The 26,900-nt window shown below is 36.2% G+C and overlaps 1 protein-coding gene across 6 annotated transcripts in view; it reads right to left on the bottom strand.

Annotated features, from left to right (window-relative positions):
- tweek (transmembrane protein KIAA1109 homolog tweek) overlaps positions 1 to 26,900 on the bottom strand; it is a 150,496-nt gene that overhangs the window by 102,338 nt on the left and 21,258 nt on the right. For all 6 annotated transcript variants that reach the window (XM_090174006.1, XM_090174009.1, XM_090174010.1 and 3 more), the window contains exons 7-13: positions 25,902 to 26,074; positions 25,228 to 25,353; positions 24,900 to 25,070; positions 11,541 to 11,658; positions 9,473 to 9,631; positions 9,288 to 9,385; positions 5,144 to 5,304 (exon numbers count right to left, since the gene is read on the bottom strand). In XM_090174006.1, the coding sequence (XP_090030132.1) occupies positions 5,144 to 5,304; positions 9,288 to 9,385; positions 9,473 to 9,631; positions 11,541 to 11,658; positions 24,900 to 25,070; positions 25,228 to 25,353; positions 25,902 to 26,074 (1,006 nt within the window). The remainder of the gene's footprint in view (positions 1 to 5,143; positions 5,305 to 9,287; positions 9,386 to 9,472; positions 9,632 to 11,540; positions 11,659 to 24,899; positions 25,071 to 25,227; positions 25,354 to 25,901; positions 26,075 to 26,900) is intronic.

Here is a 26,900-nt window from a genome sequence, read left to right as displayed (position 1 = left end):
CTTAATTTTGACCCCGTAGGAACACTACTATTAGCTGACATAAGTTGCACTGAATTGAGTTCAAAGAAATAGCTCTAGACGACTTTCTGGATTTCAAGGGGGCTTTTGATAAACTTTTGGGTTATCATTCTCAAGGCTGGTTTGTGTTGGCATTATACGAGCTATGATAACTGCCCCCAAGAGCTTCTCTGGAGGTGCTCCTGAATATTCTTCCACACCATCTTTATTTAGACGAGGTAAGTGTTATGGGTGCCTATCGGTTAGTACATAATGGTTGGTGGATACCTGCTAATTGAGAATGTAGCCACAAAAAATTGTTTCGGCAATTACCGATCTTGTTGATTGGTTCTGACAACATGGCTGCAAAGTAACACTCTGTCCAGCTGTTTAGTGCTTACTTTCCAAGTCATTTAGACTGGAACGACAACATAGTTTTTGGAACTGAAGGTGAAATTGTTTGGTTCACGGATGGCTCCAAATCTCACTCAGTGGTAAGAGCTGGGGTTTACTGCCAAACTAAGAAGTTTGGATTTTCTGAGATCCTTTGTGTTTTTGACAGTTTTTCAGGTGGAGATTTCTGCTATTTCCTTCTGTGCAGACTTCTGTCTTAAGAAGAAGTATCAGGGTAAAACAGTCCTGATTTTACCTTTCAACCAAGCTGCCCTTAAGGCTCTTAATTAGTTTAGTATCACTTCTAAGCTCTTTCTTAGCTGTTTGCATATCCTTTCCGAAATGGGCGCCCATAATAGGGTTTGACTAGATTGGGTGCCTGATCATAGGGGCACCCTGATAATGAGAAGGCCAACACTCTGGTCAAGGAGGGTGCGGAGGCTAGGTTCTTTAGTGCTGAGCCTGCTATTCCAATACCCAACAGCCTGGTTCACAGCCATTTGCATGCTGAGTTTATGCCTGGCTCTTCAAAGAAGATTATAGTTGCTCTTGCTCTCTAAGAGCAGTATCAGGTTGGTTAGGGGCCTACTCTTAGGTCATTTCCAGTTAAATAGGCATCTGCATCTGATTGGCAACAGTGGGAGTCCTATGTGAAGGGCATGTCTTGCAGAGGAGGAAACTTCCTCTCATGTCCTTTGTGCGAAGCAGGTCTTGCGCTTTGTTTACAAGACAAGCTTTTTCCTATTCAAAATTGGCAGAATGGACCTCTAGTCGAAGTGCTAGGTTAGGACTAAGTTATAAACAAATCCTGGACTATGTCTTGCCCTAAGTTGGCCGTATTATTACGTTAGCAGTTTTGATAGCATCGTCTGCTAGACTCATTTTTGGTGTTTTCGCCTTGAGATCATTGAGAAAGAATTTTGTTTTTTGATTATGTTCAACTAATTAAATATAACAATGCTACTAGTCTCATAGTTCAACACGGTAGCCCAAGAGCGTGGTTGTTTGGGGAATTTGTGAGTGTGTGTAAGAGTCCAGTTACACAGTAATTAAATTAAATAAAATTAAATTAAATTAAGAAAAAATAAAGTTCTAGAAGTAGATTAAAAATGAAGAAAAGACGTCACTGTGGAGATCACCATATTGACGAGTTAATACCAGCCAAATAATGAGTGGTGACAATTTATTTTTAAAGATAAATACTCTCTACGTTTTTTAAAAGATTCGGGAGTTTATTCCAGTTTTGAGAGCCTATTACTTTGACACTTTTAAGAGTCCTTGATCCAAACTTTTTAAAAAAAAATCTATGTAAAAGTTATCCTTAGCACCCCTCATATTAATATAATGAGGAGAGGGGGGATTTAACCAAGACATATTGAGGGACTTGATTGTTTTTAACTTTAAACATAATTAAAGATTAAGAGGTTATGCCAATAAGTAAAATCAACAGAATTAACGCGAGCAAAATGCTTAGCTTCAGTTAAGGAAGAAAATTTTGGGAAGCCAGCAATTAATTTTGAGGCTCTATTTAGGACTTTCTATATATTAGTAAGCAAATAGTGCCATAGTTGATAATCGGTTTAATGAAGGTATTAAATATTAATCTGAGAGAATCAATCGAGATGTGACTTTGGAGCGGCTTCATAAGCCAAAGCCTACTCTTGACTTTGCTGATGATATACTGTATATGTGGGTGCCAATCTGAAGATTCTTCGAAATATAATCCAAGATATTTAAAGGTGTTCATCCTAACGATGGTACCATTACATATAGAGGTAATGGCACTAGCAGCAGCCGCCTTTTCGCGGTTAGGGGAGAAGAGCATCATTTTTTTTTTTCATTCTTGAAGCATAGCCCTTTATTAATCAAGGCTTGTTCAAGGGAGAGTAAATCACTTTCACCATTAGAGATTTATGTAGTTAAGTCAACACTAGCCAATGAGATGGCATTGTCGTCGGCGTATTCATTAGCTAAAGAGTGAGTGAGGCTCTTGTGTAGATCCATAGAGTATACATTGAACAGGAGTGGCTCCAGGACACTGCCTTGGGGCACCCCATGTTTTACTTGACACATTGTTGAAGTATGATTATGCATAAACATTGCATATTTAACTTAATTTGTTAACCATGGAGGATCATTTTATGATTTCCTCTTAGTACTTATAGGTGCATGCTTATCTAATTGACCAATGATAATATTGTTAAGATCATTTACAGCAGTATCCACAGTGGTATAGTCTATAGTATTTAGGAATAGTTGAACATCTCTCGCTAGACTGTCAAAATTAGTATTTTTATAGTTTCGAATTTTCATAATGGTTTTTCTTTATCTTAGGACAGTTTCTTTTTCTGATACACGAGATAATATTGTTGTATTATATTTCACTTAAAAGATAGCTTATGTCCGGCACAACTGTTTATCAATGACGTAATACATCGTCTGCATATATTCCTTCTGAGCTTGTTAAAAAGAAATAGCCATGCTGTCTGTTGGGTGATTCCTTAAAGTGAAGTTGCTCCCTTAAATACGATCTGATATGTATCATTTTGTTTTAACCTCCTTTTAACTGATTAAAAGATTTATTTAGTTAAAGCATTCTATCTTCCTTTATTAACCCCAACAAATATTGTGGTCGGAAGCACCAATGAGATGAGATACCGGACGTCATTTGCCATATACCTGGGACCCTGGGTATACTATACTTAGAGAGGACAGAATGTATAAAAGGGTTGGTGGAATATGTTTGTACTACAAAAGTAAAGTCCCAGTTTCTAAAATTACAAAAAATGAAAATAATCAAACGACGAGGTATTTCCAATAGAAACTTTATGGATAGATATCGACTTTCAAAAATTCAAGTAAATCTGTAATCGGTTTCCTATATATTCCTCCCCAAAATACCATTAATAACTCGAGAGTATTTCTGCAACAAAATATTGATTAATTATTAAGTAAAGGAAAAACAGGAATAATCCTAATGGGTAATAAATTGTAATCTACTTGCCAAGCCAAATTCAGCAAAAACCAAATTATTATTAAAAAGCTTAGTCGACTTTAAGCAACTAGTAACTGCTCGAATAACCCTTATAGGGGCATCGCTGATTGACCATATTTATGTGAATGTAATTAATAGGATCCAGTCAGCTACAGTAATAATAATAATAAAAGGATTTATTAGGAACACCTTTTAAGTAGCTTACAATACTTTTTAACAGTAATTCCAAATAGTATATCTGATCATGATTTAATATGTCTAGTTAGGAAAAAAATGGGCCCAAAAATTAAGTCTTAAAAAATGTGAGAAATTATAGAAAAATAGAAACTAAGGCTTTTATAAATGCAATTCAGTTAAACCTTTATCATAACGAAGAGATATCAAACGTTAACGTTAATGAAAGTGTGGCAAGGCTGAAAACTGTAATTACAGAACAATAGAATATACAGTGCCAATTCAGAAAAGACAGGTCCCTGAAAAACATACCCCATGGATGACAACTAAAGCTAAAAACAAAAAGTAAAAACGCAGCTACGAGTCATTACTTTATCGAGTCATATATACAGCTGACCTACACAAATCACTTGAAAACTCCCTGGCAAATGAATATGCGGATGATGACGCAATATTAGGAGCGGACGAAAGTCTTCAGGTTGCAATAAGGAATATGGAAGAAGACCTAAATAATATAAGCATTAAACTCCTTACAAAAGGACTTTGTTTAAATAAATCTAAGACAAATTTCATAATATTTAGTCCAAACAGAGAAATGGAAAAAAATTGCATCATAAATTGAAACCATCTGACATCAAGAGAACAAGCTCATTCAGATATATGGGTCTCTGGATGGATGATAATTTAACATGGGCCGCACATATTGACTACACTGTAAAAAAATTAAGACCAGACTATGGTTATTAAGACCACTAAAAAACTCACTATCCACTGACACTCTTAGAATGTTATATAAAGTGCTAATTAAACCAATCCTGGATCATGGAAATATATTCTACCAAACAGTCAAAAAATCCACAAAAAATAGATTACAAAGCCTATTTAAAATTTTAGTAAAACTTACAGCAAAAAATCAAAATATTCTTCCTTGTCAGAAGCTATCGAAATAGAATGAAACGAATTTGCAACAAAATTAAAAATTAAACTTACTCCTCTTTATATTTAAAATTAGGCAAGAAAAAGCACCGCAGTATATTTTGAAGTGGTATAAAGCAAAACACATTAATGATTCAGGACCAGCTACCCGGGGTCAAAGAAATAATTTCCATGTAGAAAATATTGGAAAATTTGGTGAAAAGAGAAATTCAGTTACTATGTGGAATAAGATGAGCGATGAACTAAAAAGTATAAATTCATAGAAAGATTTTAAAAATAAAATAAATGTTTTAATATGTAAAAACCAGGAAGTGTTCAATTGAGCCATAATTTTTAATGATAATTTTGTTCCCACCCCTAAATTAAGTTTAAATAAATGGATGGTGGACCCTATTGTAAACAAGGGTAAAACTTAAAAGGTGTTCCAATAAAAAGCATTTGATTATTATTATTATTATTATTATTATTATTATTATTATTTTTATTAAATGATACTAGTCTTAATTCAACAAGGCCGAGCCAAACCACCCAACCCTTACTAATAATACGACTAATAATGATAAAAATTGTTAATGCAAATAACCATTTCTAAGCGTAATTTATTTCCACTTAAAAATGAAAAATGGTACGGACAAAATTTAAACAAACCTTTTTGTAGTGACATTTCTCCACTTCTTCTCACTATCAAGAGAACAACGCTTTAATGATCCATCTCTGTTACACAATTTGGCACATTCTTCCATAATTAAAACTGATGTTTTACTAGGATTAGCCTCAGGAATATGGGCTGACAATGCAACACATTCACCCTGAAAATTATTTACAAAAATAAGGAAATTCCTTTAAAAATAATCAGAAAATTGAAAAAAAAAAAGGCTTTCTATCTAGACTACTGTTATAAGGTTAGCCCAATAGCAGTGGCAGCGGAATAGGGAGTTGCAGGGGCACAGTGTACATAAAAAGTTTTAAGCTCATTGATAATCGGCTGCAACCATAAAAGTTCCTTTATAGCCTCAGTCAAAGCAACATACTCCGCCTCTGTCGTAGAAAGTGCCACGGACTTCTGTTTCATGGATCTCCATAACACTGGTGTTTTTCCAAGATAAGCAACATAACCGCAATGAGAACGTCTGGTATCTCTATCTGCTCCCCAATCGCTATCACTGTATATCACCAACTCTGGATTTTTCATACCATGATAAACTAGTCCATGATTTGCTGTTGTGATTAGATAGCGCGTTAGTTGACTTAGTCTATACCAATGAGTATGTCCAGGATTTGAGTTGAATTGCGATAATGCAATTACTGAAAATAGAATGTCCGGGCGCGTCCTCTGTGCGAAGAGCATTAAACTTCCAACCAAAGCACGATACGGAACATTTTTCATGAGAGTCATATCTTCTTCCGTGACAGGACAATCCTGTTTTGTCAATATGGTATTATGTACCATTGGTAAGCTCACCGGTTGTTCCAGGCATATTCCAAATTTCATCCCTATTTTGTTGATATAGGATGTTTGATGTAACTTTAAGGTTCCTTCCTTGAACTCGAACATGACTCCTAATAGTTTACGAATTGGTCCCAGACATTTTGACATTTTATGTGGTACTTTGTAGACAATATATCATGAGTTTCTTGAATGCAGCTGTTATCTTTCGCCAACACTATGAGGTCGTCAACATAAACCATAAGGATAATTTTGAAAGGTATGTAATAAATACAATTTGTGCCTCTCAACTTAGAAAAACCCAAGTCAGTGAAACTTTTGTCAAGTTCTCGAAACCACTGTCTGCCACTTTGTGGTAAGCCATAGAGTGACTTTTCGAGGATTAGACAATATTGAGTAGGATATGCCTTAGTATACCCTGGCACCTGTTTCATATATACGGGTTTATCAAGGTTGCCATACAGATATGCATTTGTCACATCCATGTGACTATGCACCCATCCGAAACACATGACAAATAGTGAAATAAATAGTCGTATAAGTGAAAAGTTTACGACTGGAGAAAAGACTTCATCATAATCGACGCCTTCCATTAATCCAAATCCTGGTGCCACAATCCGGGCTTTATATCGGACGATTTCTTCATTATGGTCCTTTTTCAATGCATAGACCCATCGGCATCCCATTATTTTACCACTTGGTTTCTTGACTATTTCTGCTACCTGTCGTTCTTCGAGGGTCTTCATTTCTTGATCCATGGCTTTTTGCCATTCATTCTTTTGAGGTGAAGTGAGAGCTTCTTCGTAATTTGCGGGTATCTTAACTTCCATATAACAAGCTTCAAATACCTCTGCTACATCTGCCGGAGTAATACCAGATAGCATCATTGATGTCTTGAGGGTCTTAGAAAAATCAAAAACATTTAAGTCATAATTCATCTTATTTTGCTGCATGTATCGTGTTGCATCAGGCTTTGATCGGAGCTGAATACCATCTGGGTCGTAATAATATACGTCTCTCTGACCTGCTGTTGACCCTGATTTACGGGTTCTAATTTCTCTTGCCCAACCCGGTGGTAATCCAATAACTGGTTGCCTCCGTGTATGCTCCATGGTTATTTGAACTGGATTTTGTATTGTTGTCAATTATATCTATTTGTACTGGTTCCACTTCTGGCTTCACTTCCATTGGTATTTCAAGTTCCTCCTCAATTGGCCAAAATACAAGATCTCTCAAATCTTGGGTAGTATATCGAATATTCTCAATACCAATCTTGCTTTCAGCAAATGTAACGTGTTTCGACTCTATTACGGTTCTTTCTTCAGGCAACCATATTCGATACCCTCTTGTATTTATGGCATATCCGACGAGCACACCAGGCTTTGCTCTTCTCTGAAATTTATTTTTACGGCGTTGTGGTGGAACGTGTAGAAATGCTAAACATCCAATGCGTTTCAGGAATCTCGCACTCGGTTTCGTTTTTCGCCAGAGCTCTAGAGGTACTTGATTCCCCAACTTTGCATGTCTGGAGCGATTCTTCAGTGACACAGCAGTGTGTACTAACTCAGCCCATAAGAAATGTGGCAATTTGGCATCATCCATTAGCGCTCTGACTGTATTAAGCAGAGTTTGATTGATGCGCTCTGCGACGCCATTCATTTGAGGGGAATACGTATTGGTGCGTTCATGTTTGATCCCAGCATCTTTACAATATCTTGTGAACCGACCTGCTAAATCCAGTCCATTATCAGTTTTCAGCGCTTTGATTGTAAACCCTGTTTGATTCTCCACATCCGCTTTAAATTCCTTGAACCTATCAAATGCTTCGCTTTTATGCTTCATCATGTATACCTTTGTATATCGGCTTTTATCATCGATAAACGTTATGTAGTACACAGCTCCACCTAATGAAGTAACGGGTGACAGGCCCCAAACATCAGAGTGAACAAGTTGTAATAGTTCTGTACTTCGTATATTCTCAAGTGGCCGATGTGTATTACGTGTTATAAGGGCTGACGCAATGAAAGCTCCTCTGCTTCCCTTTCTTGTTTGCAGTCTATCATCTTTCTTATTCTCTTTTGGTTGAGACATTTTATTTCTACAATCTGTGGCTCGATGTCCCCATATATGGCAGCTATTGCATCGACCTTGAAATCTTCTACCTGGCTTTGTGTTGCCAAAATCTTTCTTCACTTGCGCTAGAAAGCATTTGATGCTTGCGATGAAGTTTCGTGTAAAGTCTGCCGGCTATGTTCTGCAATGAGTTGATTCTTTATTACGCTCGGTACGAACTTTGCATCAGGAGCATCGTATATAATTGAGACTAAACTTTGATAGGACTCGGGCAAAGATTTAATCATTTGGTATGAAACTTCCTTATCAGCTACAGTCTCCCCTGCTTCCTCTAATTGCCGTCTTGCATAATAAATTCGTCCAATAAAAGCTGGCATTCCTTCACCATCTTGATATTCTATGTTGTAGAATTGTTTTCGTAGCATGCCAACGCAGGCTCTGGAAATTGGTTCAAAAGCGGTTTGTAATGCTTTCCACACGCCTGCTGCTGTTTTCTCGCCCTCTATCAGGCTTCTAAGGTCTTCAGACAATCCAAGGGCGATAGTAGAATAAGCCTTTGCTTCTCTCAGTTTATATTTCTGTTGTACCTCAGCTGCCGCTGTTGCTCCTGGTGGAGATTCTGTTTGGTCCACAATCTCCAATAATCCTTGATTTTTCAGCAGCATTCCCATCTCAAACCGCCAGCTCCGATAATTATTAATTGATTGTAATTTCCTGACTTGCCCCAACATCGTTAAGCTGCCATCCGCCATTTTTCTTTATTCTACGTAACTGCGTTGTTATGAAACCAGGCCTTTGCTGATGTTGTCGTCACACTCTTCTGTTTGTTAATTTAACCCTTTTACTCCCCAGCAGAGATGCCATTTGTTGAAGTGGGTTAAATAATTAAACTATCGTATCCATAACAATAACAGTTTAATTCGTTAATAATAACAAAACATGATGGTATAAAACAACACTGACAATTAAGCAGCCTATCATGTGGGCTAGAGTTAGAGAGAGAGTGAGCAGAGTAGAATTAGAATGTGTGCATTTTGTACAGGCGCCCCCTAGTGGCGATATATAGTAAATGTTAAAGTTTAGGGCTCCCCCTTTATCATTTTTTCTGAATTACTGGACTTGAATAAGATAAAATTTCCCATTAATAAAGTACTCGATTACTCGACTCTACAGCAATATTACACGACTCGAATACTCAATGAAAAAAATTTCGTACTTGATACCCAACTCGATTGCCTAAAACCACTACTCCCACAGCCCTAAAATACATACCTGAATCCAAAATTTTAAGTTAACCAATGGAGGTAAGAACTCCACGAAGGGTAAATCAAATGAGAGATCAAAGAGTTCTCCACAAATTCCAAGTTGAGCTAAAAGACAGAAAATATATACTGACTGAGTTAAGTGATTGGATATAAAAACTAAAAAAACTATTTAATTATTCACTTTTAACATACCATTTTCTTGAAGTTGTGATGAGGAACAATCAATCCAATTGTGCTCATTTGTAACTAAAATCAATTCAAATTCTTTCAAAATCAAACTGAAATGCCAAATGTATGGAACAAAACGAAGAATATCTGGACGTGACTTGTTTGTCCAATCCTCCATAAGAGCTGAAAAAAATTCGATGGGTTAACCACTTCTAAAAATCGTTACACCTTACAGCTCATCAATGCTAAATTTATAACCAGTTACGTAATCACTTTAAAACACAAAATTACCTGATTTCTTTAACATTGAATTTTTATTTAATTCCTTTCACCCAAAATTAGCTCTACCAACTTTGAGGTGTTACAAATAATGAATTTGTATTCATTTTCATTTTAGCTCTAGCCTTTGACTGCAATAAATTCTCACTAATGTTATTTAACACTGATCTGACCAACCAATCAACAAATTGGTCAAGTAGTTCAAAGGGATTAGAAATCAGTCACAATACTAGATAACCACATATCACTCTGCCTTAATTTTCACATTTACAAACGTATTATACTTTTACTGGATAATAGTTTTTTGTTAAACAAATAAAGTAAATGCCAGTTTATGTGCATATACAACAGGTTTTACATTATTTGGTCTACTTGGTTTACTGTCATCTCCATTTGAAGCAAACACAACTTTAATATCAATGTATGTTACTTAAGTTTTGGAAATGCTTTACAAATTTAAAAATAGCAGAACCGTAATATATACATTATATATTTACGTACGAAGGAGAAATAAAACCATCGTTACCATTCTTAGATATTCTAGTAGATCATAATAGATGATTAACATGCTCAATATATTAAAAAAACTACACATGCAAAGACCTTTTAAACTACCAAACTTCACAGAATAATAAAAATAAGGTAGGAATAGTAAAATCGTTTAAAAATAAAAAAATAATTACTATCGAATAAACACAGTATAGAAAAAACACATTTAACAAACAATTTCTAAATAGTGGATACCCAAAAAATCTCATAATAACAAAATTAAAAACATAAATAAATAAATGGTGTAACGGAAAAAACTGCTCGACAATTAAAGCAGGATTATGTTACACTAGTCAGCCAAACTCCAAACACCATGAAATCTCATACGATAAAAAATAAACCTATAAGTGAAGAACTAAAGAAGACTGGGGTATACTAGTCTACCAAATTAAATGTAAATGTAATAAAACATACATAAGACCAACAAAAATACAAGTAAAAAAACAACAGAATGAACATGAAAATTGTGTGCACATAAAATCTGAGACCACAAAGGTTTGGTGCGTAGAAACGATTTGGTAAAGGAGGAGATTTAAAAAAGTAATATCAGGAGATATGACTAGGAGTTCACAGCCGGGCACTTTTCCCAACGCGCGCTGTCAATGAAAGACCTTCTCTAACTTTTACCCCCCAAACCGTGGTATCTCCAGTCCCGGAGACAGACCCGAGATGAAATATTTTAGTGACACTCTCTAGCGAGGATTGTGGGAACAACCGCTGAAGAAAAAACCAGTTATGACTGGGTTGTAGAGCCCCCTCAGCGTGAGCCCGCGACAAGGGTTTTTTCTCCCAGAGGGGGCAATGTTGATAGTATAGTATCTCAAAAATAGAACGCCAGAGAGAAAACTCGAGGGGTGGGTAGAAAGCGGGAATTATTGAGTAAAATGGGATTTGTGTTCACGACACCGGGGCCCATTTGCCGTGTCAATTGCTAGTCATGTCTCCTGGTAATATATATTAGAGATAGAGGGGACTTAAACTTAGATAAGGGACAAATGAATATACATGGACGAGAGAGTTTTAAACTTAAAACAAAATATATAAAAAAGATGAACAGGGTAATGATTGTCTGACGTTTTGGTCAAAATTTGTTGTACTTTCAATTTTAGCTGAAGAATTAAGGTTCACGACTCGAAAGTTTCTTTTAATAATATGGATTTATTATAAATTAAACCAATTTTTAAAACTTTTAAATGTATAACAACATTATTCAACGCTTAAGATTCTTTAAAAATTGTTTCTAAAAATAAGAGCATACAATTACCTTGAAAAAACACTTTATGACTGTAGATAAGATGGACTGTTGACTTGCAACCAGTCAAAGTACATTGCCACTCTTGCTGATCATTCCAATGCAAGGGGTAATGAACTTTCACATCAAACTAAAAATATTAGAATAGATATTGATTGTAAATTAACCAAGATAAACGAATGTGAGTTAATATTCATTGATTCATCAAAAGCATTCGATACTGTGGATCATAAAACATAACTTATTATATTAGAATGCTACGGAATATAAGAAACTGAAAAAAGATGGTTCTTATCATATCTCACACACAGAAGTCTATGCGTCTCGCACTGCATATGGGTATGCCGATGATAATTATCTTTCATCTTTATTCAACATATCGGACTTACAAGGGAAGGTCTTGGACTGTAAGTCAGGGATAATAATAATAATAATAATAATAATAATAATAATAATAATATGGTCTTTATTAAGGGATATCCCCTTCAGCAAAGCTGATTTTCAAGGGGGTCCCGGTTAAAATATACAAAGTCTGTAGATAACAAGACAAATAATTAAAAACAATAAATTAGTGAAGTCCTACATTGTATGCGGATTAAAAATTAAATTAATTAGTTAACACCATTTTTGTGGATGGCATTCTTGAATTCACGAGAATTAGTAATAGTGCGTATAGAAAAGGGAAGATTGTTCCACAGTTTTATGCCTCTGCATTTGATCGATAGTGTACGTAGGTTAGTCTCTAGACTTTCAACATGGAAGGTGTTCTGACATCCTCTTGTGTAATGGGTATGAAGTGAAGCAGGTATTCGAAAGAGTTCGGTAATATAATCAGGAGTTCGAGCAATTGTAACAAGGGGCATAAAGATTGCCATGTGGTTGTCCTGTCGCAGCTTGAGAGGGAGAACCGATATACTGTTACGAGCAGTGGTAGCAGAGGAACGCCTTGGTTGACTAAGAATGGACTTACAGATAGTTGAGTTTGAAGTTTGTCAAGTTTTGTAGCAGTTGCCGCACCGTAGAGAATATCCCCATAGTCGAGTAGGGGCTGTATAAATGAGTTGTAAAGCACCGTGAGTGTAAGAGTGCAACGGATGCCCTAATGTATGAAACCGAACTTACCCTAGGCATAGTGGCTTTTGCCACTAGGACAGCCTGACACTCCTATTCCTACAGTACTATTTATTATTGTAGTTATCACCACTCCAGAGAGATGGCGCCAGAGAGGCGAGAACCGCCTTAACTCCCCGGGGGTGCTACTCTATATAAGCTCTAGTCCGAGCCGGCAAGGGGGCGTATATTTTTTTGGCTTCTTGACTCAACGGTCAGTCGGCAGCCCGCCGGAGTAGCTCGCCAAATGTTCCATGGCCGCGCTGTTCCTTTTCCGTAAGGTTATTTTTTTGCCGTGGTAGTTATCTCTGCCACTAGTTATCATAAGCCTGATCTCAACAGCAATTAAAATGGCTCTCTCCTCTCTGGTAATGTTAATTGTTAATTTTGTCACTGATTTTTCACTATGTAATAAGCATCCGTTGATAGTTTAAGATAAGCTCGTTTCAATTGTAATTTTTCTCGGCCCCCAAATAAAGACTTTATTTATTGAAATAAGGTAATTTTATTTCGATCGAAGCCGATTCGGTTTTCCCTTGACTGAACATCGGTTACAAGAGCATCAAGATTTGGTCGAAGAGATCTGATGATCCAGGATCGTTTATTAACTTTTTCATACGTATTTATGATGTGCTGACCCCATGTCAGATTTTCATCAAGTTCCAGTCCAAGATATTTAAATGATTTCACACGCTGGATTTTTGAGTTAGGAAGAGTGTCATAATTTTCTAAGCCATTGGTTGTTTTTTTTTGTGAAATAGCATGAAAAAAGTTTTTGAATGATTTAAGACCTGCTTCTGCTGGAGTAGATAGTTTTGCAGGTTGAGGGTATTTTCGTCAAGAATAGCGATAAGATCCTATGGGTTGGGGCTGGAGGAGAGCATTGCCTGGTCAACCGCATATAACATGAGGAGACCCTCCTCGGTGATTGCAAGATGGGCTTCGTTGATATAAATTGAGAAAAGTAGGGTGCCCAGGAAACTTCCCTGAGGTACTCCATACCTGGTAGGTAGGCTTGTAGATGAGTGGTTGCCAATATCAACCTTTTGCGTTCTGTCTCTGAGATACGTATTGAACCACGAGAGAGCGTCATCAGAGTAGTCCCATAGTTTAAGGTCTTTTAATAGGATTGAATGATCGAAAGTGTCGAAAGCTTTCCGGAGGTCTATGAATACCACACCAATTATGTGTCCGTATTATTATTATTATGTGTCCGTAAGATAGCCTAGAGATTACGGTTTCTAGTAGAAAGACGGCACAAGTGATTGTGGAGTGGCCAGGTCGAAAGCCGGATTGGTATTTGTTTATAGTTAGGTACGGTATTAGCTGGTCATGCGCAGCCCATTCCAGGGTCTTAGAAGCACAAGGTGGGATAGCAATTGGTCGGTAGTTGTCTGGATTAGTGGGGTCCCCGCTCTTGTAGATAGGGATAACGCGTCCACATTTCCATTCTTCAGGGTAAGTAGAAGTAGAAAAAGAGTGATTTATAATGGTTTGTAAGTATGGTGCAAGGACAGGGCCGTTTGCCTTTAGGATTTTAGGTGGAATCAGGTTAGGGCCAGGGGCCTTCTTTGAGCAAATACGTTTTAATAGCTTTACCATTGAAGGAAGGTCTATTTCAGAAAAAGATAATCTTTCTGTCAAGAGATTACGCTTAGTAGTCGATCTGATAGATACGCGATTAAAATTAGCTGGTAGATGTTCATTTAGACATTTTTGGCAGCTTCGGTAAAACGGGTGTTAAAGGCATTGACAATATTCACGGCGTCATGATAAGAGGTTCCATTTTGATCAGTGATTACGGTAGGGAGGGTATTTGGTTTGTTTTTAACATACTGCCGCAAACAATTCCAGGTTCCAGAGATATTACCTTTATTTTCCGTGAGTTTTTTCTTAAAGAAAGACTTCTTTGAGTTACGTAAGTGTGTAGTCACTGCATTTCGAAGGTTTTTGTACATTTGAATATAAGCGTTGTCGCTATTTGGTTTAATCCTATGACTGTGATGGTTAAGTAGGTACATAAGTTGTTTGGCTGTGTCATCAATCCATGGAGGAAGTCCTATATGTATGTGGATAGATCTAATAGGTGCATGTTAAAAAAGAGAGTTGCTAATAGCCGCTTGAAAGTTCCAGCATAGGGATTTCGAGTTGTTAATTGCCCTGAGATTTTAACACACAAGGTGATGGAAGCATAAAACTAAATCAGACAAGATACATCAGGAAAGTGGCTGCAAAGTTCGAAGAACCCGTCAGTTTACCGATGAATTCCAATGTAATATTGACAAGAAATGTTTGCCCAGAAACACCGGGAGAAGTCTATGTCACCCGATACTAAGCGTTGATTGGCAGTCTCTTATATATCGCGCAAAAAACAAGACCGGATATTATATTCGTAATAACAGCTCTCTCGCAATTTAACAAAAATCCGGGTTTTCTACATTGGACATATTTGTTGTCCACAATAACTTTTGGATTGAATAACATGAAAGAAATTGAACCAAAGCTAATCATGTATTCGGACAGTGATTGGAGCACGGATCGTGATAAGAGAAAATCTATCACACATAAGGTACCATTTTGTACGCGATTATTTATCTGAAAGGTTGTTTATGTTAAAGCACGTTACATCAAAAAAAGATGCAGCAGATATTTTCACAAAACTATTGAGCAAAGATCATTGGATAAATTGTTTACAGATGTTGGGATTGAATAATCAATGAAAAAAATTGTTAATGATTAACCGTATGTCTAAAAATAATTTTGGTTCGGTTGAAAACGACCTATTTTTCACTGAGTTTGGAGGTCGGGGGAAAAACAAGTTGTACTAGCAGGCAATAGCCTTTACCGTAAACAATCGTACATAATCACAACACACATGTACATTTATTTTAGGGAACTTATGCTTTCAGCTATGTAATCAGATCTGCAAAAAGTTATTGTTAAAGAAAATTATTACGTTCAATACCTAATTAGACAAAGTAGACAAAGACCGCGTCTTCCATTTCGACGTGGTTACGAGTAAGATCATCAAACAAAGATTTGTAGAACAAAAATTACGCTAATTTTTCTTTTGTTGTTTTTTAACGTGAAATATCAATTGTCCGAGTAGTATTTAAAGCGTTTACATTTCAAAGTTAAAACATTATCTCAGCTTGGCCGATTGTTGTCCATTATGCCTCTTTACACTCGAGATCAGCGCGCTCATATGCTAGAATTTTTTTACGGAGAAGGTCGTCGTAATGCTACTCTAGTAAGTCAGTTATTTAGACGAAGATTTCCCAATTGCAGACCAAGTCATACGACGGTTCTTAGAGTGGTCCGCGACTTCGACAACTGGGGTAATATCAATCCGAGGTTTCGTGGTCGTGGTCTCCAGGACATCGACATGTAAAACACCATACTTGCCTACTTCGTCGCCTATCCTCGAGCGAGCGTCAGGACTGCCAGCTTTGACTTAGGGTTGGATCGAAACACTCAAAAGACACCATTTTCATCCTTATCGAGCGACACTTCACCAAGGACTGCATGACGGTGATAGACAGCGCTGACTCGACTTCTGCAATTGGTTTTGCCTCATGGCTGACGCACACCAGGATTTTCACGATCAACTACTGATGTCCGACGAATGTTCATTCGGAAGAGATGGGCCTTTCAACCGTCAAAACCAACATATGTGGGACTACGAGAATCCACACTGGGGATTTCCTCACCGCCACCAAGTGCAGTTTCGCTTAAATGTGTGGGCTGGTCTGTTAGGTGACAGAATTATTGGCCCGTTCTTAATACCAAATCGTCTGAACGGTCAAAACTACTTGGAGTTCCTTCAAAATGAAATATCCAACGTGTTGGACGACATTCCTCTGGCCGAGTACAGACGCATCTGGTTCCAGCAAGATGGGGCGCCACCTCACCAATATCGTGACGTGGTTGCATATCTAAACGACGAGTTTCCTGGAAGATGGATCGGAATAACTGGTCCTGTTCGTTGGCCTGCAAGATCCCCCGATCTAACACCACTCGACTTTTTTCTTTGGGGATTCGTAAAGGACTACGTATACCAAACACCTGTGACGAGCGTTGAAGATTTACGACAAATAATCAGCGAAGCATGTCGCCGGGTGCAAAATCGTGCATATTTGTGCGTTGCATCAGAAGGTGGCATTTTTGAAAACATTTTGTAGAAGTCATTAAAAAAACATTTGTCACTTGGTCTAATTATTATTTGTTTATTTTTCGAAATCTTATAACTGAAATGCATGTTACCTACAATTCGTTAAAGGCTATTGCCTGCTAGTACACCTTGTTTTTCCCCCGACCTTGGAGATCCAAACTCAGTGAAAAATAGGTCTTTTTCAACCGAACCAAAATTATTTTTACACTTTCGACTATGCCCTACAACTTTTCTATTGAAACATTTTGCATGACACCTACCGGTGAAAAAATAAATTTTCCAAAACGGCACAAAATCGTTCGATTTTTTTGAAATTTAGTAACCAAAGCCTTCCATACCTAACAAATAAACCCTGAAAATTTCAGAACCCTAGCATAAATACATTTTGAGAAAAATGGCCTGATCGAGCAAATTGAGACACCCTGTATATAAATACATAGTTTAGGTCTGACAGCCCTGTTGGGCAGTTATCCCTGTTGCCTGGCAGTACTGTTCCCTCACACTGACATGATAAGCTAGTCAGTTGCTATTACATTGTCACAGAGTTAGCTTTTATATCGTTCACGGCAAAAGTAGGGTACAGCAACCTCATCTTGTTTTTTAAATATTTTAGGAAAGAGTTTGTCACGTAGATAGCGTGGGTATTTTTTATCTTGGCCGCAAATGATTATTTAATTTTTTAATTCAATTAAAATGTTTTTAAATTTTTGGGCATTTTAACGTTTTTATCTTGTTTTTTAATTATTTTGGGCGGATACGATAGTTTGTCACGTAGATAGCGTGGGTATTTTTTATTTTGGCCGCAAATGATTATTTAATTTTTTTATTTAATTTAAAAATTTAAACATTTTTGGGTATTTTCACGTTTTTATCTGTTTTTTATTTATTTTGGGCGGATACGATAGTTTGTCACATAGATAGCGTGGGTATTTTTTTATTTTGGCCGCAAATAATTATTAAATTTTTTAATTTCATTTAAAAATTTAAATATTTTTGGGTATTTTCGCGTCTTTTATCTTGTTTTTTAATTATTTTAGGTGGATACAATAGAGTTTTTTGGCCGCAAATGATTATTTAATTTTTTAATTTAATTTTAAAAATTGAACCTCTTTGGGTATTTTACAGTTTTTTTGTGTTTATTACTTTCGTCTTATGTTCGACGATACCACGTGTTTTTCAGCCCTTGGTATTCCGGTAGTTTGTTAAAACAAATTATTTCTAAGTGGTATGCCGGTAGTTGTCACTACAGATAACAAAATCCGATACCTGTTCTTCTCGATAACTCAATCCGTAGGTAGAATTGGTTGACATGTAACATGCCCGGTAGCGTACAATATTCCCTTACTATCATGTTTAATAGCATACACCCAACAAAAACCTATGATCTTTTTATCATGAGGTTTATTTACTATCTCTGCTATAATCTCAGCTATTTAGAGTATCCACTTCATCCTTTATTGCTTCTTGCCATTTATCTTTTTGATCCGAGACTATTACTTCGTGGAAGGTTTTTGGAATTATGATATCTGCGCAATATGCCTAAAAAGGTTCTTTTCTAAATTATAGTCCGTAGTTAATGTGGTCATCAACGATGCTGCTAATGATTTCTTTGAAAAATCAAATGCATTTATATCACATTTGATGTTATTTTCTTGCAAGTACCTCTTGACCTCTGGTTTGGACATCAATCGATGGCCATTGGAATCATAGTAATATATGTCAGCCAGCCCTTGAGTGGCTTCACTCTGTCGAATGACTACTTTTCTTTTAACCCCTCTGGTAGGTAAAACACTGTAGTTTGTTTGACTTGGCAACCATTAGACATAAGGCTCCGCTGGTTCTGGCTCATCTCCGGATGTATTACTGATTTCTTCATTCCGTATTGCCCAAATTAAATTAGATGCATCTTCCTTGATCCTATGATGTGGAATATTTTCCACTCCCAATTTAGTTTCATCGAAAGTAACATGCATTATTTCTACCACGTCATTTTCTATAGGATACCAAATCCTATGCCCCTTTGTATAATTAGAATAACCGACAACCACACCCAGTTTCGCATGTCGCTGAAATGTATTATATCACTTCTGCCTAGGAATAGGTACAAACGCCAAACTTCCTATTCTTTTAAGGTGTGATGCGCTAAGTTTGCGTTTCATCCATATTTCAAGTGGCACTGTATTTAGTAATGTTAATTTATTTATTTATTTGAAGTAACTCGAACTGATTAGAATTGTTAGAACTGAACTTAAAACGATTTTGGTTGGTAGCCCTGTTTTTCCGCCTACTCATTCATTAGTTGTTCTCTCTCCTCCTAGAATACAACATGTACAGTTTTGTTTTGTTTAAAAATAACTATTAATTAAATAAACAGTTTAGCAATTATTATTTGCGAGTTTATTCTATCCACTGATAGTTAAATTTAGCCAACAAATAATTTGGAATGTTTGGAATTATTTTTAATTAAAGCAGCTGTACGAACCAGTTCAGCCCATAGGTTTGTTGGTAATCTTCCATGATGCATATATGCTCTGATCATATTCAAAAGGGTTGTTTATCCTTTACGCCACTCCTTTCATAGCTGGGGAATAGGTTTTCGGTCCTAATGGCCTTTATCTGCTTTCCAGTCTTTTGCTCAACTTGTTTCTTGTACATCTTAAAAAATACAGAGCTTCACTTTTCATTATCATAGGATATACATGTAAATAGCACAATTCCTTCTGCGTTGAGTTTGCAAGTTCTTTCCCAACTGGTTTAAGGGGTTTTCAACCCGAGCTCTTCAGTTTCCGCTTCCATAAAAACTTGTTGAGGTTAACCAAAATATCTAGTGTAGGGTGCTGTTGGCTGGCGTGGCATGAAGGGCTTTCCACCATCTTCCTACACATTGTAACCCACCTGGCCACCTTAATTAATGGCTTTAAAAGTTGCTCGATGAGCGACTCTTATCGTCGATAAAAATGATATAATATCGGGCTCCCCCTAGTGTGGCGACTGGTGAAGGACCCCAGACATCGGATTGTACAAGATCAAGTATTTTTTTGCTTTGGATTTCTTGGATTGGTTTATGTGGCTGATGCTCTTCTCCAATTCACATGAAATGCAATGGTCTAAATCACCCTTTAATGAATTCTCTCAACATTTCATGCGAGGCCATATATTTCAGATCCGACTCATTCAGATGCCCCATCCATCAATGCCAAATTGGTAAGTTACAGTTGTTTGGTCTACCTTGCTCTGCCTGATAAGCCTAGGGTATTATTGATCCAGATGTGCCATCACAGTCCAACATCGCATCCTCAGGTTCATTTTGTAAAATCCTTGCTTGAACAGTACAAAAATTATCCGTTGATATTGGAGACACAAATGCAAAAGTTCCGTAAATTTCAATACTTAGTGATACCAGTATATCCTGCCTGTTCCATTAGCCATTGTGGCATTAAGTTTCGTCCCATCCCTGGGGTGTAGATAACGTCCTTTAGACAAAAAATATTACATCCCTTCCGCCTGTGCCTTTCCTTCCCCTTCCATAATTTTGGCACTAAGCGGTGTGTAACTGAAATACCAATCTCGTTGGTTACAAAAATACTTTGTGGCTGCTGAATCCATAATCCAATCTTTAGTATCCGTGAATGTACAATGTGCTGAAGCATAATAGGCGCCAGTCTGAGGTTAACTTCCTCTTATTCCCCCTCTAGGTCCTCCTCGCATCCTTCCTCTACTTTGTTGTTTGGCCTCTGCAGTCTACTATTATAGCATGCTCCTGTAAACCCTCTTGGTTGAAATAGTTTATTATCTTTCGTCTTATCTTGTTTTATCTTCCATCTGCGCTTTATTAGTTGATCGTGCCATATATGCGTTCGAGTTATTCTCATAATTTATCGCCTTCCGAGTCTGCCTTCCATATTCCGCAAGTAGCATTTCTTTAATAGGCTCAGGTTTAAGCCTCAAGTCCTCTAGTTGATAAATATTTGCGACCAATGACTTATAGGATGAAGGTTGTTGGCTTATTAATTGAAGTCAGCAATAAAACGCAAAGGCATTAATAAAACTATTAACTATTTATTATGATTAATTAAAAGATCATGGCTATTAGCGGAGTGAGAGTTGATGAGTTAAAAAAACAGGGCAGTGTTGCCTAGCGGTTTAGTTCAAAACATTCAGTTCAGTTCAGTTAATATCAAAAGGAACTAGTTAATTTATGATAAAGCAAACATGAACTACTAACAATCAATTTATATGCAATATCTTGATCGGCTATAGTTTTCCCAGCATTTCACAACTGTTTCTGTAAATGATTTACACGACCTATAAATACTGGCATACTCTCGCCTTCAATATATTTGATGCCATAAAATTAGTTAAGTAATGTAGATTTTCGTGCTCGAGTTTTATGTTCAAACACGTCCTCGAGTGTTGTCCAAAGATTACTCGCTATTGTTGATTCGGTTATGATACTTCTCAATTCTTCAAACACCCCAGATGCAATAATTGAATAGGCCTTTGCCTCTAGAAATTTATACTGCATTTATGGCTTCTATTTCTCTAATAGTGCTTTCTGTAGTTAAACTGATAAAAGGACAGTTCTTGTACATAATTAATATATTAAAATAATTAAAAACCACAGTTGTACAATTAAAAGGTTTTATTACAAAAAACACAGCTGTTTTTTGTAATAAAACCTTTTAATTGTACAACTGTGGTTTTTAATTATTTTAATCTCTTTCTGTAGTTGATAATGGGCATGTTTCGAATCCTATGGTAATCTCCCAAAGGCCTTGCCTTCTGTGTGTCAGTTGCATATCATACTTCCATGCGTGATAATTAAGTGAATTCAATTTAGCCACTTGCCCCGCCATTAATACAGCATTGCCATCCGCCATCTTCTTCTAGGACTAACGTCGGCAGTCCAAGGTCGCCTAAAACGTTAAACACTTCTATCCATTGCATCTTTAAACCTGGCCCAAGAATATGTAACCACGCTCTGCTACCACTTGTTAGGGTTTATTTAAGAACAACCAAACGAAGTTAATTTATTAAGAATATTATTTATATACATGTTAACATCATTGGTTCAACTATGGAAGTGGCATACAGCTTACATTATAGCAGCCAATCTTAGTACTAAACATTTCAGACTGTTCAGTTCTATGGAAGTGGCATACATCTTACATTATGGCATGTGGTCAGAATTTATATACCGGTGCTCCAAGATAATCAAAAAGCCTACTACACCAGTGGTCTCATCAGAATGCCCTACGCCAGCGTCCACAAGCCCGGATAGGTGACAAATCCAGCATGGGTAGTAGTACCCTACAGTTCAGTTCAGTGTTGCCAGCCAGAAACCATTTTTATACATGGAGTTATAACACACTCGGTTTATGCCACAGACTAGTTATTATATTACAATATTCTTCAACATCCCAGTCAAGTGGAGTCTTTACTTTGTGTCGGAAATTGGACTTTTTAACCTAAAGTCACAGGTTGGGGGTTGCACAATGGACCTAGGGGTTGAAGTGCGCGCCTTCTCATCCCTTTCAATAATATAATATATATCATAATATGACTACTAAGACCAATGCAAAGGTCACTGAACAATAAAACCTTATATACTCTGTAAAAGTCTCTAACTTTGTATGGAATAATCTATTATAATTCTACCATTTCAAAACAAATCAAAAATTAAACTATTCATCATTATTGTGAGTGTTTTGTTCAAAAGTTAACAAAGTATGTTTCTTCTAATGCTATACTTAAAAACCTAAATTGGTTACTCGTAGACAAACATTATTCGTTAGCTCTGCTGCAATTGATGTTGAGGGGCTGACCACTATCCGTAATCGGTGTACAAGCCCGTAGCTTTGACTGCACTTAAGTGATTACGTAATAGATTACAGATTTAGCACTACCAAAGGCTGTAATCGCTGTACAGATTTTAAGGAAGTGGTTATTATTATTATCAATGTGAGGGGAGAAGGGCTAAAGATAATTTCAAGTTTATTTAAGAGCATTAAGTTTGCAGAGTTGTAAAATATAACTATGGAGATATATTTTACAACTCTGCAAACTTAATGCTCTTAAATAAACTTCAAATTGCTCACAATAATGGCTCAAGATTTGTTGCTAAAAGGGATATGTTTGCCTCAGCAACAAATACTCGTCAAGAATTAAATTGGTTGACTCTCAATCAACACTACATATTGAACCTCTGTGTTATGATGTATAAAATTTTCAATTCAGCCTGCCCTACCTATTTAACAGAATTCTTTAGTAAGCCAAGAGACATCCACACTAAATCAACAAGAGCTAGTGCCCTGAACTTCTTTGTTGAAGACTTACAGACTTCCTTATGACACAAGAGTGCAAAATGCCGCGGAATAAATACTTGGAATAATCTGCCAACTGTTATAAAGAAATTAAAACCCCTAAGTGAATTTAAACACCATTTGCGTCTACATATTTTAAAAGACAAATGATTTCTATTTAAATTAACTCTTAATTAAATATAGAAACTATTTTATACTTTATGTTACGGGCCACCTTGTCAATCAGGCATGTCCTGAAGGTGAAACCCAATAAAAGCATTTTTATTATTATTATTATTATTATTAAGCCCATTCGCGCATTTCGACCAGTGGTCCATTGTGCAACCCAAACCTTATGACTTAAAAGTCCGATATCTGACACAAAACGGAGAATCCTCTTGCCCAGCATTTTATGGAAATCAGAGGTTTCCAACTGATGCATACCAAGATGCTCGAGTCTTTAGGCCGCGTAATAATTGCACCTACAAAGCACATGAAAGGTGGTTTCCTCCTCAACCTGACATGCCCTACAGATTGGATCATCATTGATTCCAATCAGGTAGAAATATGATTCTTCTAATGCTATACTGAAAAACTTAAATTGGTTACTCGTAGACAAACTTTATTCGTTAGCTCTTCTGCAATTTATGTCGAGGGGCTGACCACTATCCGTAATCTGTGTATAAGCCCGTAGCTTTGACTGCACTAAAGTGATTACGTAATCGATTACAGATTTAGCACCACCAAAGGCTGTAATCGGTGTACAGAATTTAAGGAAGTGGTTAGCCCCTGGATTTTTGTATAAATCTAGTAAAATAATATGAGTAGTGGCAGTAGTTTATATAGACTAGCGGGAAACTTTAAAAAGATTATGTAGTAAAGTGTTAAAGAAAATGGTATTAAACTCTGACATGCCTTAATAATATTAGAAACACCCCAACTATATAAACCTTTAACAAAAATGTTTAGACTACTGGTTTAAAATACCTATGATTTAACGATTATAATTGAAGTGTCAGATAGTAAAAATTCGCTTTGTATTGTAAAATACTCCCTACCTAGTCCTCATATGAGTTAGGCCTCCCCTATAACATATCTGGATTAAATTTTATATATTTATTGAGAATATCCAACTTTGCATTACACAGATTTTTTACAGTGTCCTGTAGTTGAATTAAATTAGAAATATTAACATTACAATCATAATTTTAGAAGTAAAAATAGAATTTAGTTAGTTTCAAGTATTTATATTGAAGCATTGTAAGCTTGCCACCTGATTTAAAGGCATTAAATGTCGCTAGCTGACTTGGGCCTAAGGTCTGCTGCAGTCTAGTAAAATTATGACTGTTCACCACATTGACATGCATATCTTGCACTATTGTCCAAGATAAACAACTTGGGGTCATTATAACTTCTTATAATAATAAAAATAATAATGTACAAAAGTAAAATAACTCTTCTAGGTGACTAAAATGAAAACATTCATAAAAAATATATTTTAACTTCCCAATACATATACAAAACGAGTTCACATTAAAAATAATTTTGATTGGTCAGTTAGCAGATCAGTCAATTGGGTTTGACATTGCCATGGCAGTTTTAGCCCTTTTGTCAGCCAGCAGTCATTTTTTCAGTAGCAATAAGGTCAAGTGGCAAGGTCTATATTAAGAGTAGCTTGCAGCTTCAGGCTGCGTACATTAATACTTCCAAGCAAATTGACAATCAGTTTATTTGACACATCTGCTGTTAGACTACAATGCGATAATCAAAATATTGAGATTATATTACCTGTAGTGTTTCACTTTCAACAAGAGATCTATACTGAAGACTAGTAGAAGCATCTAGATGAAGTAACTGTCCACAAACTCGAGACATATAACCATTTTCTTTCACTAACCAAGGAATTGTAGCTTCCAGATATGATCCAGGACCAACATTCATATGAATTGCATTGGTTTCCTAAGCAAAATGAATATTATCAGTATTTTGCAATAAACAACCAAGTAAAGGAAAACAGCAGTTAACAATTTTTAGGTTCAATTACCCAAATTACGTGTCAAAAGGGTTTTGAAGTGGTATAGGTGGTACATAGATAAAAACTTCAATGAAAAATTACCTTTTCTTTCGAGAACAGAATATCAACTGTTGCATCTGCTAAAGTGTTTAGTCGTAAATCAAATGACTGAGCTCTTCTAAATTCTCCAAATTTAGCCTCCTTTGTAGGTTCCAGGGTTTGATATTCCTATTATGGTAATTTATACTGATTTAAGAAAGGGTCTTGTATGAACAGTTACATTAAACTTAAAATCCTAGTACAGGTAACACAATATCCGTTAAAATCATAGATCATTTAGACCAATAGTTGAATAAATTTTTATTTAAGAAACTTAAGGTTGAAATTTCTTTATTACTATTAGGTAAGGCATGCCACAAGCTTAATGCCGTTATTTTTGTTGCTTTTATTACACAGGTTCTTATTTTACTCTTATGTTGATGCATAAAAATTACTTGCACCACCCCAGGTATAATAGTTATATGTACTTTGGTTCCCTTTGTAACATGTGTAATACGTAATCTGGTTAACTAGATTTATGAGCTTTATACATGAATTACAATAAAGATAACGCGTTTAACTGTAGGCAGGTAATAGCTTCAAGTACATTATTGATCCCAGTCAAAGCCTGTACATACGTGCAAATGGTTGTCATATATGGCAATCCTACCGGTAATCGATAGATGCCTACTGTAATAAAATACAACCAGTCTCTTGGATAAATAAATTGATCATACCTGTGGCAAAAAAAACTTAAAGAGTTGTTCCCTTTGTCTATCAGCCCAGGGACCATATGAGAAATCAGTTCCTTTGCCACATTTAATATCCAGGCCCCAAAGAGGATGAGTTGCTTTCTGTACAATATCACCATTGGCCATTTTAAAAGTTTCTAATGTTGCAGAAACCTTACCTAGACACAAATAAAATTACAATATTAGAGTATCCAGATCAAAAATATATAATATACAGAATGTATCAAAAAGTTTTTCGTTGCACTAAGGAGATAATTATCATCCGCATATTCATATGAAGTTGTATTTTTCAGACGCTTCAAGATTTTTGTACAGACATTAAACAACACACATGTCCCTGAATACTTCATTTTGGAACATCAGAAGTTATATCTAACATGTTTGAGTGGAATCCATTGCCAGCTATTATTTGGGTTCTATTTAATAAATATGACTCCTTGAATGAAGAATACCTCCTTGGTGTTATTACATACATTTAGTATGTTGAGAAATATCTGATGATTTACACAATCAAAAGTCTTATAGAGAAATCAATAAATACGACTATGCTATTAATTATCATTAGATAAGTTAAATCCAGTTAATGGGTTTTCTGAGCTTTGTGGGCATCTGATTTGGATGACAGAAAACCTACAAGTGGTTTTATTATTAATGTTGGTAACAACCCAATTATGTGCATATCAATTAAACAATCAGGCGTGGCATTATCAACAATGGAGTTAGAGTACAGTCTGTTACAAAAGACTTCGACAAAGGGAGTTTTTGCATTTATCTTAAATTTTCCCGAAACGTGTAAACGATAAAAAATTAAACCAGAAGCAATTCTTAATACTTTTTTATTTGCTTTAACGTGGAGTTGTCGTATTTTGCAAAGCGATAATAGTTACGGCGGAAACGCCAGATGTCGTTATTGACAACCTTTCCATTATTTGAAAAGTTGTCAAAAACAACATCTGGCGTTTCCGCCATAACTATTATCGCTTT

The sequence above is a fragment of the Leiobunum rupestre genome, chromosome 4 (assembly GCF_980474605.1).
Source record: "Leiobunum rupestre chromosome 4, qqLeiRupe1.1.hap1, whole genome shotgun sequence".
In the NCBI taxonomy this organism is placed as follows: domain Eukaryota; kingdom Metazoa; phylum Arthropoda; class Arachnida; order Opiliones; family Sclerosomatidae; genus Leiobunum; species Leiobunum rupestre.
The sequence above is the reverse complement of the archived record's forward strand: the minus strand, read 5'-3'. Positions and strand labels throughout refer to the sequence as shown.